Below are 15,836 nucleotides of genomic sequence, written 5' to 3' on the forward strand. Positions count from 1 at the left end.
GTAGTGGATTATTGATAAAGTATAAAAGTTGATGAATTTAAATAAATTATAGGTTGTAGATGTGAAAGAAAGAGAAATAAGTAAAATTTTTTTATTCAAAGATTGGGTTGTTGAGGTCATTGATAAAGATAGTCTAAGGCCCACCAGACTATGCCCTAATTTTGACTTTCTGTGTCCAAAATTCCCAGTATCAAAATTCCTTGTTAAACTGAGCAGAAGTAAGTAGTAACGTAGATTTCTCACAAATTTCTGCAACAAATTTGCAGTAATGGCATTTCTGTTTCAGAAGTTTCAAGAGGTAAATTTCCTATAATCCCAGTTCTACACGATCATCAATAGCCATAACTAGCGATCGGCATTACCGTAGTTGAAGAAATTGCTTCGCGTTAGCATCCCATTGAGCTGATGTCCCGATATAATTGCAAAAAATCATTTTTTATTGGGTGATTTCGACTCAATATCCATATCTATGCTGTTTTTGGTTACTAAATCATGTTGATCTACTGTATAATTAATTGCTTCATTCAGGCAGTCAAGGTGCTTGCGAAAAGTCCTACGTTTGCTAAGGAAGGAAGGCACCTTCAATTTGAAGCCGATATCAACAAACTTTTCCTTTTTACAAGGTGAATACCATTTCTTATTTTGAGCTTGCATTTTTAAGTGCAAAGTTGATGCCAATAAGTTTAATCAGTGAGCTGAATCGAAACAAAGTTCTGTATGTATTGTGCGCTTCTGACTTTTTTTTATTGTCTGTTATGGTGATTGTGATGTAAATTGTATTTGTGGTGCGGCTATATTTCATTCCGGGATATTGTGAATTGCATTTGGCTTATTTGTTGTTGCTGCAATGTGGTTTACGATCAGCTACAACCGCTTAGGTAAGAATGCAGAAGAAGCTGATGCAGATGAGATCATTGAGATGGGAAGTAAGGCCTCTCTTGAAGAGCAACAGAAGCAAGTTCAAGAAAATATTCACGAACAATTACGTAGTTTCTGCACATATATGGATGACATTCTTCGTCCTGATCCAAAGATGGCGAACAATCATAACTCGTCATCAGAAACAAAAGCTGCCCCTCGACGTAGTGGTCTGGGTCTTGCTGTTGGCAGGACCACGCCATTGGATCATAATCCCAGTGAGTAACATTCTTTTCTTTATGAGCATCAAATATTTGTCTTTAAATTTCTGTAGTATTGAAGTTTGAATCTCGCAGCTTCTTGCATTGCCTAGATGACATGTTGATGTTCATTATGTATTATTTGGAGTTTTAGGACATCTCTATGAATTAATTATCTGATTCTATTGGAGCCATATCCATCAGCATTTTAATGTTTTGCTCTCGAGTGATGTAGTGTAAACCTCCCAAATTTGATTACTGTGTGTACTCAGGCCTGGCTGTGCCAGAAACGAAGCTGATAAAGTGCTGTGAGGTTTCACAAAAACTGAAGGATCTCCTTGATTACACTCTTGAAATCAAGCCATCTCAAATTCAACAGAAGGATGCTGGCCAAGGTTTGTTTCTGGATGGTGAAGCTGCTGTGGGAGCTGTAATAGCCGTTTACCCTGGCATCACATACTCACCAGCATATTATCAATACATTCCTGGATACCCCAGAGTAGATCTGGACAACCCTTATTTGATCACAAGATATGATGGAACTGTAATAAATGCTCAGCCTTGGGGTACTGGTGGTGAAGCTCGTGAAATGTGGGATGGATCAAGTGCGCCACGGCCTGGGTTGAATGCTGAAGGTGGTGTAAATGGCTCGGATCGGATGTGGAAGATGCTAAGTAAACCATTAGATGGCTCCAAAGTTGGGGGTAAAGGAGTTGTTCTTGAAAGGAGACACCCTCTTGCTTTCGCTCATTTCGCCAACCATCCGTCGAAGGATATGCTCCCCAATGTAATGGTGTGCCCCTATGACTTCCCTCTAACTGAGCAGAATATGAGAACCTACATTCCAAATGTCCCATTTGGGGGCGGACAAGATGTAACAATGAAGAAGTTTGGAACCTTTTGGTTCAAGTCATGGAAATCGAGCAGCTCTGTTGCAGATGTTCCCATCATCAAGAGTCTGGTTCTAGTGGCCACAAGGGATATCTCAAATGAGGAGATTCTTCTGAACTACAGGTTGAGCAACTTGAAGCATCGGCCTTCGTGGTATACTCCGGTCGACGAGGACGAGGATAGAAGAAGATGGAGCTAAGTTAAGTGCAATACTATGTCTCTTGCCCTAGTTGATTTGGATCTCTCATTCACAGTTTGTAGTACGAGGGAGGTTTCTCATAAGAGCGTTAATGTTCCTCATTTTGGAATTTTAAGTTTCATTCTTCGCTAGTTCTGGGCGTTTGCTTGTATTGATTTTGATACATTTTATAGTTGTAGACTTGTAGAATAACCAAAAATTTGTGATGTTTATGAATAAATTTTTTATTTAGTTAAAGTCCGACATTCCTTTTGCTTGCCCTTGCCTTCTCTCCTTAAGATACCCATTTTATTTTTAACAAACTTTAAGATACCCATATTAAAAGATGTAAATTTGAAATTACTAAAAAAAATCTATCTACGTTCATATAGACGTTATCATCTCCGGTTTATACAATTAAAATGAAGAAAAAAGTAAAAAAAGCAAATGGAACACAAAAGGTTGTTAAAAAATGAATCAAGTTGAGCTCGGACGTATTATTGATATATGGGCCCGCCTAATGGGCCGTAACTCCATCAGCCCACCTCGCGTCGAAAAACACTTAATCTGAGATGTCCAGGCCTGAAATCGAGCCAGCCCTACTATTATTTGACATGCAAATTGCAATAATGTTTTTTACTAATAGTTTTCCATATTTAACTTCACAGCTGACACAGAGGACGAGAAATGGTCTGAATTCTGATGAAAGCCTTACTTGCACAACATAAACAATGATGTAAAATTCCATTACTTTTGAGGTAATATCCAAGCTAAAGGACATGAAAAAAAATTGAAAAACCCATAAGAACCTTTTTTTTTTTTTTTTTTTTATGTGTAAAGCAATAGGATAGGGAAAATAATAAAACATGGGGGGCCGATGCTCCATTTTAAATTTGAACAACTTTTTCTGAGTTTTGGTACGATATATATGTCGTGTTGTTGGTGTGAGAATTGTGGGATGGGACTTGTCTTTGTAATTAAACTATTGCGATAGAAAATGGAGAAAAGCTGTAAAATGGATAATGGGCAATTGACTAATCTGTGAAAAACTAGAATCCCATATATGTTTGCTGCTTTGTCTGATACAAGGAAGTATTTGCCAGTCACGGGAATAATAATTGCACCGTGTGCATAATCTCTTGCCCCACGCCCACGCTACGCCGTCGTTTTTGTGGGATCCATACTCAGTCACCCCAACTTATAATTTTTGTATTCTTAATTAACTCGCTCATAAACAAAATATATTATATAAAATTCTAAAAACAAACACAAATTTTCATGACTCTAAAACTCGCAATTTCCGAATTTCTCAACTAAACATTCTTTTACGTGGGTACACTTCTCACATAAATATGGACAAGGTACAGAGATAACGTTAGTTGTAATAAATGGTGAAAAACGAAAAATAAATTGCTGTAAAATGATAGCCTAAAGGCTTTAATTGCTACATTTAATATTGCAGAGCCCATAATAAAACCGATGACCCACCCCACCACACATTCAATTGCAGTAAACCTGCAATTATTTCTGCAACCCAACTTGGGCCTAATTTCTATCTACCCTTTTTTGCTCTTATTTCAATTTCTCCTATACTCAAAATTTGATATTCGCGCGCGCGCGTGTTAGGTTAGTTAGTTTAGCGGTAGCCGGGAAATGTAGTTAAAGCCATAGGACTTAGACTTGAGTTCATCAAAACACCATTTTTATTTTTTCCAGTGGAATAAATTTAAGAACGATGTTGTTCGCTCACATTATGGTTGATCTTAATTTTGGTTCAAATAAAATCGATTTGTTTAGTGTTGGTTTATTAAAATATTTAATTCACCTAAAAAACATCATAAAAATTATGATTGTTATGCCCATAAACTAATAGTCATATTCTTTCTTTTCCTAGAATTAGTGATAAAAGGAGTATTATGTTAAAAAAAATATTTGAGTATTAAATAAAATTATTAATTGATTATCTATTTTCTCATTCATATTTACTAAAATATTTCTTTATATGGTCATAACGTGATCGCGTAACTATGTTGTGCGTTGGACACTATAATATTGTTACTAAAGAGGAGTATTTTTTTTCATAGACATTGGGACTTACAAATGGAAGAGTTTGCGTAAAACTAGAACCGCATTTTCATTAACCAGTTTTCAAGAACAACTACAAAATCAATGTTACTATTTAAGTACTGTTTCTCTCCAATTTGAATGTTAAATTATATTTTATCGTCTTACAAGTCCCTCACCCTCAAATAAGTGTGTTATTTTAAAATAGCTATATTCCAAAATTCAAAATGATGTCAAAATATCGAATTAATTATTGTTATTTAATTTTCCATTACTACTATAATAATTAGGTCACTGTCGTTTAAATACACCAACTTTATGGATAATTTAATTTTACACATAAATTTTGCAAGGAATAAAAAAAATAAATGAAATATAATATAGTAGTAATTTTACCACAAATTTAATTTCTTAACATTTGAACTCTACAAAAATCTTTTAATTTTTAGGTTTAGTGTTTTTATAAATCATATCAAAATGATGTCATTTAGATATGTCATACACGATGTCATTTTTTAAAACGTCTGATGAGTATACGTCAACATTCTGATTTGCCACGTTAGCTTAATTTGAACACAAAAAAAAGTTTTGTGGTAAAATTGCTACAATATTAAAATTCATGTATTTGTTGAATCATTTCAAAGTTGATGTATAAAATCAAATTACGTACGTCCAAAATTGGTGTACTTAAACGTTAATAATCCTAATAATTGCATAAAAGGAATAAATTTGCCAATTTTCTTAGTATTGCGTGTTTTAATGGTTGATGACACTTATTTAAGAAGGAAGTGTGGATGTGGATATACGTACGAAGCAGATCAAAGACCTCCTAACATAGCTTGTAAGTGGGAGTTGGATTTTCGTTCAACGAGAGACACTCGCGAATCGCGATTAACTTATTTAACGAGACTAGCAATAAGTGAAGTCACTAACCTCTCCTACCCTTGCTCACTCTTTGACCCAAATCTTCCACCCATTTTTAACTCTTTGACTTTCATTTAATCATTTTCCTGCTCAGTTCCGCCCATCTCTTCTTCTGCATTGTGTGAGTTTTCATTAGTTTTGTCTATTTGCATTTTAACCCACAAACAATTTTAAATAGTAGCCCATGTGGTTGTGGTTTGTTTGCTTAGGTAGAAGTGTAAAAAAAGAGACAAAACTTGTTGACCTATTCAGTGAGCTCTACCAGTACTGCTGCCTCATATATCATCCTATATTTCTTTCACTCTTCTCCTGCTAACCCACATATCATAGTTTTCCTACATTTCTTTGTCTCCTTTTTTTTACACCAGATCTTACCTCTGAAGAAATGACTAAAGATGAAGACTTTAAACTCCTCAAAATCCAGGTACTTTCTGCGTCATAATATTTTACCTTTTTTTTCAAGAAAAATTTGAAGCTAACTATTTTTTTTTCCTTGTAGTGCATTGTGTTTTTATTTTGGACAGAGATTAAACTTTTCTGACTCTCTATTGTTTTTTTAATTACAGACCTGTGTTCTCAGAGTGAACATACACTGTGAAGGATGTGAGCAGAAAGTGAAGAAAATTCTTCAGAGAATTGAAGGTTTTTGCTCTTTTTCTCATCTCATTTGGTTTTAGAAACAAAAATATAAAACTTTAGGCTACAGCATTTTCTCTCGAATCCCCCTTAAATGGGCTGTCCTCTTTTAGTGTTTGTTGTTGTGTAGTATAGTCTGTGGTGATTTTTCATGTTTTGTTTCCTTGCATTTTTAGAAAGAATGAAAAAGCAAAATCTGTTCACTTCATGTCGCACTCCTCCATGTCTAAAAAGAATAAGAAAAAATCCCCTATTTTTATTCAGCTAGCTAAACAGTACTTGTTATAAATTTAAATAAGATATTGTCTCTTTATAGATATAGAAATAAATACAGAGGGTGTGTTCTTTTTGTTTATAAATTTACGATATGAAAATGCCTCCTTTTGTTTCTCTAATTTTTTACAAAGTAAAATTTCACCATTTCTCATTCATTTTTTTTTTTCACTTTAGTATGATAATATTATGTCTTCTTGGAGTGAAAAGGATGAATGAGAAATGACAAAAAAAAAAATTTGTGAAAAATAAGGGTAAATTAAGAAAGAGGGGATTTAACTGGAGAATTTTTTGTTAGCCCTTGTTTTTACATGATAAATTTATCAATAAAAAAGAACGTATTTAATCATGATAAATTTGAATATAATGTACACATAAAATATGGTAATAAAAGTATACATATAATTTTGGTAGTGGAAGATAATAAAGTGATGATATAGGTGTGTACCAAGTAAAGATAGATGCAGAGCAACAAAGGGTGAGTGTGTCAGGCAATGTTGATTCTGCAACTCTAGTTAAGAAATTGGTGAGAGCGGGCAAACATGCTGAGCTCTGGTCTCAAAAATCAAACCAAATCCAGAAACAGAAAAGCGGTTGTACCAAGGAAGACAAGAACACCAAACCTAAGAAGCCGAACGTGCCCAAAAAGAAGCACAACGATCTGCAGGAGCAGGACGATGATCAGATGCAGCTCATCAGGGACAAGATCAATCAGCTTGCTCTCCTCAAGCACCAAGCCGAAGCCAATGCCAATGCCAATGCCAATGGGAAAATGAACAACGTTGTTGCTGGTGCTAAGAAAGGGAACCAGGCTCAGACACCTCCTCCCAAGATGAAGAATGCCCTACAAATGCCCAACACCACCACCATGTCTGCAAACGACATTAGCGCTATGATGAATCTTGCCGGTTTTCATGGAAGCGGAGGTGCCAATGTCAACGGCGGATTCCAAGTTCCGCCCAATAACTTCTACCCGCCGATTCCGTACCACGATGTGGCGGCGGGGAATAATAATGTTCCTTCGTCGGCATTTATGAACTTGCAAAACCGGCACGGTGGTTTCCAGCAGCCTCAGATGTTGTATAATCGGAGCTCGTTTGTGCCTCCCAGCACCGGTTATTACTACAACTACGGCGGCGGCGGCGGAGATCATATGTTTAGCGATGACAACGCAGCTAGTTGTAGGCTTATGTAGTTTGGATTTACTTCTTTTACTGACTTTATATGTTTCTGCTAGTTTGGATGTGGTGTGCGGATTTCTTCAATTTCTACTCTGTTTTCGCCTCTCACAGTTTTGCTAAACCATTTGCTTGCGTCCCATTTTGTCTTTCCTGTTGTATCTATGGACGATCGTCGCATCTTATCAAGACCTAAAAATCTATTCAAATTTTGTATATTATTGTTCATGCATGTACAATATTATGTACAATTTTTGTGAATTAAATTAGGATGTTCAAATTAGATATAACACGAAAACTTTATACGATGGTGCAATAGAGAATTCAGCTTGCCTCAAATGGCCCTTTGCTCCGGAATTGGAGAGGCAGATATAAAGAAAGAGAGAAAGGAATGAGATTCGGTGTCACTATGTCCCATGCTTATATATATTATTTTAAACATATTTTTTTATAAAAGTAAAATTTATTATAATACTATGAATTATATTTAATTTTTATTTCAAAAATTAAATTTTTTAAAAGTATATACCATGACTTTGAATTTATCAACCTATTATTAGCTAATAAAAATGAAATTAAATTATAAAAATAATTATATACCCTAAATTGATGGAATAAATCCTAGTTAATAACCACAAAATTAAACTAAAGCGTATAAAGTTGAAATTGAAGAAAATATATATAAAACATTAAATAAAATTAAAAGTGTGACACAAAGTGGGACATAAAGTGTGTACACTGGATCTCATTCCCGAAATGGTGATTATATTCATAGCCCTCATTTTACTCCTTATAGCCCCCTTTTTAGAATATTATTAATAATTAATTAGAAATTTACTATTTTACCCTGAAAACATTTATAGCCCCCTCTATATAAACCTCAGAAAAAATTGTATAGCCTCTAATTCAAAATTCTGAGAACCATATGAAATAATCAATGCAAACATCAAGTCCGATTCCTTATTTTTTCTCATAGTGTGAAATAAAACATTAAAGGTTGAGCTTTCATTCAACCATATAAAACAAAACTTGAGATTAAACTTCCTCGTTCTTCCCGAATCAAAGGGACAAGAAGGGATAACCGAATCCAGAATCAATAATAATGCTCATAGTCATAAATTCAAATACTGCAATTTCCTTCATGTATAAGAGCATATTCAGACAGATCTAAGAATTCTAACTCCCCCCCTTCTTTATTCTAAGTTTGATGTTGTTAGGCTGTCTTAAATTTCAAGGTTTCTATTTCTCTTGTTGATTTTCTGTGTTTTTCATTGCATGTAGAAATATTTTTTTTAAAAAACTAAGCTTTTTGGGTGTGGAGGTTTGTCGCAGAGTTTTCTACTTTTTTGTCTTCTTTTGATGCAGTGCTCTTACGACAATAGAGGGAATAGTGTTCCGACTATATTGTTGTTGATGCAGGACATATTGTATTTACAAGATGGTCTTAAGGTGAGTGAGTTTTTTATTCAGATAAATAGCAGTTTTGATTTAGTACTTGAGAATGGGGGAATGCGGGTTCATCTCTGAATAGTGAATACACAATATTAAATTTATGAAATTGAAGTTTATGAGGGCGATGAACTAATACGCAAACAAGGGAATTAGGGTTGGTAAACCGGTCAGTTCGGTTAAAATCGAACCGATTTACCGGTTAACCGGAACCGATTAAGGGCCATTTCCCTAACCGATAACCAAATCGATTATTGGACCGGTTAACCGATTAACCGGGCCGGTTAACAGGACCGGTTAATCGGTTAACCGATCAAACCGATTAATCCAAGATTTCTCAATTTGTCCGAATTTAACCAGTTAATTCGGTTAACCGGTTTTTATTTAAAAAAATTCAAATTTGTAAAATGTGTTCAATAGGATTTGAACTCTTAACCTTTGAAAGAAAGAATAAGGTCTTATCCACTGCACCAACTCATAACTTATAATAATTTAGAACACAATTTTTGTTATAGATACTTGAAATATTAATGTATTATTTAATTTAAATATTAAAATATAAATTAATTAATTTAATATAAAATAAACCGGTTAATCGGTTTAACCGATTAACCGATTAGTGATGAACACACTAACCGATAACCGAACCGAACCGGTAAAAACCGGTGATCGGTTAACCGAAAACCGATTTTTTCGGTTCGATTACGGTTAAAACCGATTAACCGGAACCGTTTTACCACCCCTAAAGGGAATGAGGGCTATGAAATTTCTTCAATTTTAAATGGGGCTATGAAATTCAAGTGATGAATTAATTTAAAATTTAATAAAATTTAGGAACTATACAATATAGAGTAAAATAGTAAATTTTTAATTATTTATTATTAATATTTTAACTGTTCCTTTGCAAGAGCGTTGAGATAGAGAGAAAAATACAACGGTAGAAGTGCCCTATTTGATTGGGATTTGTAGACGTATTTGGGCTTTCTTGAGAGTGGTGTCAACTGTCAAGGCCTCCTTCGAAAATCCGGATATGATATTCATACGTTTTTTCTATTATCAAATACTGCCAAAAGCTTACCTAAAATAAGTAGTAGTATATATTTATCCTATGCTACCTTATATATGTGTTAATTCAAAAAAATATACGCACTTTTGATAAGGTGCATGTAAATAATACACACTTTGATAAAAACATGTGAGATCTACTCATTTTTTCAATTGTCTGATAAGATAATACGTACTGTGATGAAAAATATGTCCACTTTAATAAGGTGCAATGTTATTCGATGAGAATCTCATCATGAAATAATACATTGTTCAATAGGATAATTCACTTTTCTATAGTCAATAATAGATGTTGACAAGAAATGAGTAAATTCAATATATTTTTATTAAAATAGAATATGTTGACATGTTACATATCAAAATTGTACTGTACAATTTTAATTTTCAGCACGGGAACTGAATTGGTTGATCATATTACTGATTTTTAACATTATTTAATTTAGAATTAGATTTCCAAAGAAACAGGGTACTTACAATGGATTTTTTTTAGTAGTGCTATTTGGACAAAATTTGTCCGGACAAAAATAAGGTTAATTTTTTTTAAAAAAATTAATTTATTTATAAATTTTGATTCAAGTTTGAAAGGATTAATTAGTTTTATTGTTTTTTCTATATTGTAATTTTTTCATAATTTTTTAACATTTTTTTTTTATTTTTTGTTATTTTATTTGTAGTTTGTGTACTTTAAAAATAATATTCCCTCCGTCCACTAATTCATGACCTAAGGAGCAAAACACGGATTTTAAGAAAAAATATATTTTTATTAGTTGAGTGGAAAAAGGGACCCACAATTAATGTATTGTTTATTAGTTGAGTGGAGAAAAAGTGTATTGTTTTGGGACCCACCAATTAAATATAAATAAAAACTTACTAAAAATGGATAGGCCTTGAGTTGGTGGACGTCCCAAAAAGAAAAGAAGGCCTTGAATTAGTGGACGGAGGGAGTAATAATTAAAAAGGTTATTAAAAAATTACAATATAAAGAAAACAATAAAACTAACTAAATCATATTTTATTTTGAATCAAAACTTTTAAATAAATTTATTTTATAAAGTATTTAACTATATTTTGTCCGAACAAATTTTGTCCAAATAGCATTATTATTTTTTTTTTTTTTTGGAGGGGAGGGGGATGGTATGATTGCGAAAGTTTTTGCCTATGAGTAGTAATTATGTCCGGAAAATTATGACATTTTGATTAGATTCTAAGACCCTTGAAAATTACGTAGAATCATGACACAATCTTTCGTTGTATTAAATGAGAAGATTTTTCAATGCTAACGGCTAAGGATTTAAAAAGGTTCTCTCCAATAGAAATATTCAAACCCTCTTCCATAAATACCTTGAGACATTCAATGAAATGACTATTGGAAACGCTATCAATTTGATTCTTCAAGTGATTATGCAAGCCTTCAAGCTTTCGTCCAAAAGTAGAGATGTCAATAAAATCCGAACTGACGGGCAGACCCGAATAGACCAACCAAAAAGAGAGTTATGGCTAATTTTTTTTAGCCCGAACACAATTCAGTCCGAATGGCCCAAATCGAAAATAGCCCGAACTCGATAGGATTGGCCAGAAAATCGAGTGGGTTAGTCCGACTAATCGAACTGTTTCTTAATCATTGATTCTCAAACTTTATTATTTTACTTTTTAATCCGATAATAAGATTTGTAATGCTTGTAAAATGTGTTTTGGTTAGCTCCAATGGTTAATAACAAACATTTGTAACCTAAAAATCAAAGAGAGATAGTCATTTATGTTAAATGTATATCCAATTCTTATCTGTAACGAATTTATATATTAACTATTATGTAAATTCATTTTGAAATAACACTAATTTTTGTATCTAAAATGATGTAAAGTTTATTGATTAAAAAAACACAACCTATTTTTTCTTACAAAAATATGATTATCAATAAGAAAATCATACATGTAAAAGATTTCGTAAACTTGTGGGCCCGACGGACTAGCCCGAAATCGAGTGAGTTAGGGTTAGGGTAGAAATATTTTAGTAAAAAAAAATCGATTACCCTAAACCAAAATTAATCAAAAATCGAATGGGCTGAACCAAAACTGAGTGGGTCGGCCCGATTGACATTCTTATCTACGGCTGTGCATTTGGTTTGACTGAACTGACCCGGACCGAACCGACGAAATCGAAAACGGAACAATTGATATTTTTAGGATCGGCAACAATATAAAAACCGACTGAAACCGAGGTTCGATTTCGGATCAAACCGATCGAACGTGACAACCATGAATCATTCATTCATCGTATTAATTAATCTGAACATGCACAGGACACACCCAAAAAGAATAAAATCATAGCAGATGAACTTCCAATTTGCTGCCATTTCACATACGCACACACAATCATAACATATCAATTTAGGGGAAATATATAATGACATTCATTAAAGTAAAATTTAATTTGCTACGCATACAAGAAATGGAGATTAAATTGGAGAATGGAGATAAAACTGAAGACTTTGATTTCAGGAGGTGAGCAGACGATGGAGGGCGGATTGAACCGACGATCCATCAGCCGTCATTCGCGGACGCTGGACGACGCCGGGTGGTGACTGGTGCAACGTATATTGTGAAAGAGAGGACAGAGTTCATGAGAAGCACTGCTAGGGCTGTTCTTAGAATTTTTTTTTTAGATAGTTGTTCTTAGAATTTCTTGTCTTTAGTCTTTTTAGAGTTTGCCAAAAAAAAAATTATAAATAAAAATAATAAAATATACTTTTATCAAATATATTCGATCGTTTTTGGCGAGTTTGGGCCACCCAGAATCGAAATCGAACCGATACGGTCCTACCATTAGAAATCGACCCAGACATTTACACTAGCAAACTGCCCTGAACTGATCGATTCGGTTGTTTTGGTCCAGTTATGCTCACTCCTATCCACAAGATGAAAACGTATTTCTAAATTATGGAGTCTACAATGTAAACAAACTCTTATCTGGAATTACAAGCTTATTTTCTCCAGAATATATTATATACATTTCCTTAGTTTTGGGCATCAAATTGTGTATCTCAAGCCTAGAATTGAACTCACGTCATACCCACTATACTTATTGTAATAGTGTGGTCATTAGTTGAACAATCCCTTTTTATACTCCCTCATACCTCTAGCTTAAGATCGATGTTAGAGTAGAAGAAGGTCGTTCAGAGAGCCTGTAAGCTGCATTTCGTAAGACGAACTGAAATATGAGAACAAGAAAGTAAGCTGCAGGTGGTGAGATGGTATCCAACGGTTGCAATCTGCGTAAGTTGCAACGGGTCACTTCTGTGAAACAAAGTGAAGTATCGAGTAGTCTGAGGACTCGACTGTTTGGCTGAGTTGCAACTTTACTACAAAGAATATATTCATAGGATAGTGAATTTTCCTATCACAAAGGGAAATGGATGGACGAGATTGCTTGGAATCACTATACACTAACTGCGTACTTACTTTATGTATTTTTTCATTCTATATTGCATTGCATGCTTGTTTATTTGCTTGTCTTAACTGCATATTGACAAGTTGAACATTGCATCAACATCAGCATACAAAAATGATTTTAGCTTTTGATTTTAAACTGAATACTGAACAAACTGAAAAGTTGACTTAGAAAGATTTTGTTAAGCGAGTAACCAACCACCACATTCCGCACAAGCCACTTATGTGTCCAACTGATCAGCTTACGACCAATTAATAGGATAGCAACTGTACTCATAGTTAAAATTGGCTTACTTGGATATCATTCAATTTAACATTGGCTAAATTGATTTGCTTCAAACTAACTGATTCATTATCAACTAAACATGTTTAGAACACAACACTCTGAAAGTGAAACACAAAGTTTGTAACTGGTGTAAACATTAGTTTTAATCGGCTACTTTTAGCGTCATATTTTAAATTTTGAATTTTTTTGTTCATATGTAGAAATTCCTTTTTTTTTTCCGTTCAGTATTAGTTCCTTTTTTTCCATTCAGTAGCAATTCAAATTAAGCTTTTTTCTTTCCACAATAACACTTTCTATTTTAACGCTTTATTTTAAATTATTTCCACCAACTCACTTTATATACAATCTACAGATTTCTTAATCTCAATGCTAAAAAATAATGGGACATATGTAATGGGACAGAGGGAGTAATTAATTAGCATTATACTCTAATAAGGTTGAAATTTATGTGTTTTCAGATTTGGATTCCTTATCGAGTGATTGTAGATTATTTTATTTTTAAAAAAATATTATGTATTTGCTCATATTTTAATTCTATTTAATATTTATATTCATTTATTTAAACATATTCGCTCAATTTTAATGTTCTTCGTGCATTGCATGGGCGAACGTACTAATAAAAAATGATGATTGAGTCTGTATCATAGTTCAAACTCATGCTCCATAAACTCATTAGCTTGAACTTGACTCGACTAATCTTGAATCGAGAATAAATCTTTGAACAAATATCGATCTTGAGCAACTTGCGCATCGCGTCTCACTTTCCCACCCTATCCCCCTTCAAATCTTATAGAATTGTACTTCATATATAGGAATTGGAGTAATATATAGAGATCTAGTTGACTGAAACTGTCATTTATCAAGTATATATGATTTTTTACATTTTTTTGAACTTTTATATGGTTTTCAAAAAATCGAATCTCTTATTTAAAAATCCAAGCTCATTTATCAAAATTGATGTTCTTTCCCATAATTCAAAACAATATGTGATCCTCGAAATAGTCAAAAGTTGCGTTGTCAATATTAAGAGGGAGGTGGTGATGCTTGGAATTCTTCAGCCAAATTTGTCTGGATTGGATTTGTCAAAATCCAATAAATTCGCATATAAAAGATGTGGAAACCATTTATTCGAAGCTCTAATGGAGTATGAAAATCCACGTCATTCAAATTACAAAAGGCATAAAAATATCTTACAAAGAATTAATCCTTTCCCCAAATCATATTTCCAGCAGCAAATATGTATTTTCTTTATAGTGACATGTTGCAACAATCAGTATGGGAGTATTCCCCCTTTTTTTTGGAGTTAGTATGTGACTTTTCTCTTGATTCGATTGTATCAATTTTTTATTTTATTTTAAATGGGGAGCAGAACTGTTAAAAACAAGTTAAATGGCACATTTTAATTTTTTGCCCGACCAATTAAACTTAAGGTTTTTAGTTTTTAATTAGGTTTCAGTGCACATCTTTTTTTAAAAAAAAATTAAATTTATTACTACTAAATTTTTTTCAATTTTGCTATTGATATACAAAGTGAGACACACTTGGTGGACACAATCATGTCTTGAAATATTAACCGGAAAAAAATGTCAAGCCACTTACCACACCATAATACTATATTAAGCTAAATTAAGTATTAGTTAGATTAATGCTGTCTGACGTTGAAACACACACACACACATTAAAAACAGCAATGTCCTCACTATAGTACGAAATAAATTAGGCAATGTATAAAATAAGAACAAAATATGTTTGCAAAAGAGTAAAGCCAGTACCTCTTTTTTCTGAAGAAAATTATCCAAATTAATTTGGATAGGCAGGGGCGGATCCAGGATTTAATATTAGGGAGGCTGAATTTGTTGAAGTACGGTGTCTGAAAATATTTACACGGGGTTTGGGCTTTTGGGGCGGAAGTCCCCGAAGCAATTTTTTTTGAACATTCTGTACACTTCATTTTCTTGCATTTTTTTAACAATCACTTAATATAATAGAGAATTGTTCGCAATTCAATTAATTCAATATTAAGTAGATTGATAGCATATAAAGACATACTTTTATGCATTTTTAAAAAAAAATGTTTCATCTCCTAAACAAATAAACTAGTTTTCATTATTAATAATTCGTAATTTTATTTTTAACTTGAGAATTGACTCAAATTCAACATTAAAAATTTAATAAAAAAAATGATAAAAATAACATAAATGTAACAAATCAACGTACAATATTTTTTTTGAGGGGAATCAATATACAATATTAAACAAGTAATATGAATAATTGAATACTAGAAACAATGTATTATATTTTTTTCTTATATTTCTTATATATATATA

At 33.0% G+C, this 15,836-nt stretch overlaps 2 protein-coding genes across 2 annotated transcripts; both read left to right on the forward strand.

The window, feature by feature from the left end:
- The first annotated feature begins 123 nt into the window (after positions 1–123).
- On the forward strand, positions 124–2,445 carry LOC130986476 (uncharacterized). Its single transcript, XM_057909904.1, has 4 exons — positions 124–298; positions 529–623; positions 865–1,136; positions 1,391–2,445. Exons 1-4 carry the CDS (start codon positions 269–271, stop codon positions 2,206–2,208), a joined length of 1,215 nt encoding a protein of 404 aa, XP_057765887.1. The 5' UTR covers positions 124–268; the 3' UTR covers positions 2,209–2,445.
- Positions 2,446–5,062: 2,617 nt separating this feature from the next.
- On the forward strand, positions 5,063–7,349 carry LOC130986477 (heavy metal-associated isoprenylated plant protein 37-like). Its single transcript, XM_057909906.1, has 3 exons — positions 5,063–5,599; positions 5,742–5,817; positions 6,525–7,349. Exons 1-3 carry the CDS (start codon positions 5,561–5,563, stop codon positions 7,277–7,279), a joined length of 870 nt encoding a protein of 289 aa, XP_057765889.1. The 5' UTR covers positions 5,063–5,560; the 3' UTR covers positions 7,280–7,349.
- Positions 7,350–15,836: the final 8,487 nt, after the last annotated feature.

The sequence above is a fragment of the Salvia miltiorrhiza genome, chromosome 5, assembly GCF_028751815.1.
Source record: "Salvia miltiorrhiza cultivar Shanhuang (shh) chromosome 5, IMPLAD_Smil_shh, whole genome shotgun sequence".
Lineage (NCBI taxonomy): Eukaryota > Viridiplantae > Streptophyta > Magnoliopsida > Lamiales > Lamiaceae > Salvia > Salvia miltiorrhiza.

Coding starts and splice junctions, on each gene's coding strand:
- LOC130986476 (XM_057909904.1), top strand. CDS start 269: ATGGCATTTCTGTTTCAGAAGTTTCAAGAG. Junction 299..528: donor TGTTTCAGAAGTTTCAAGAG/GTAAATTTCCTA, acceptor TGCTTCATTCAG/GCAGTCAAGGTGCTTGCGAA. Junction 624..864: donor AAACTTTTCCTTTTTACAAG/GTGAATACCATT, acceptor GTTTACGATCAG/CTACAACCGCTTAGGTAAGA.
- LOC130986477 (XM_057909906.1), top strand. CDS start 5,561: ATGACTAAAGATGAAGACTTTAAACTCCTCAAAATCCAG. Junction 5,600..5,741: donor TTAAACTCCTCAAAATCCAG/GTACTTTCTGCG, acceptor TTTTAATTACAG/ACCTGTGTTCTCAGAGTGAA. Junction 5,818..6,524: donor AATTCTTCAGAGAATTGAAG/GTTTTTGCTCTT, acceptor GTGATGATATAG/GTGTGTACCAAGTAAAGATA.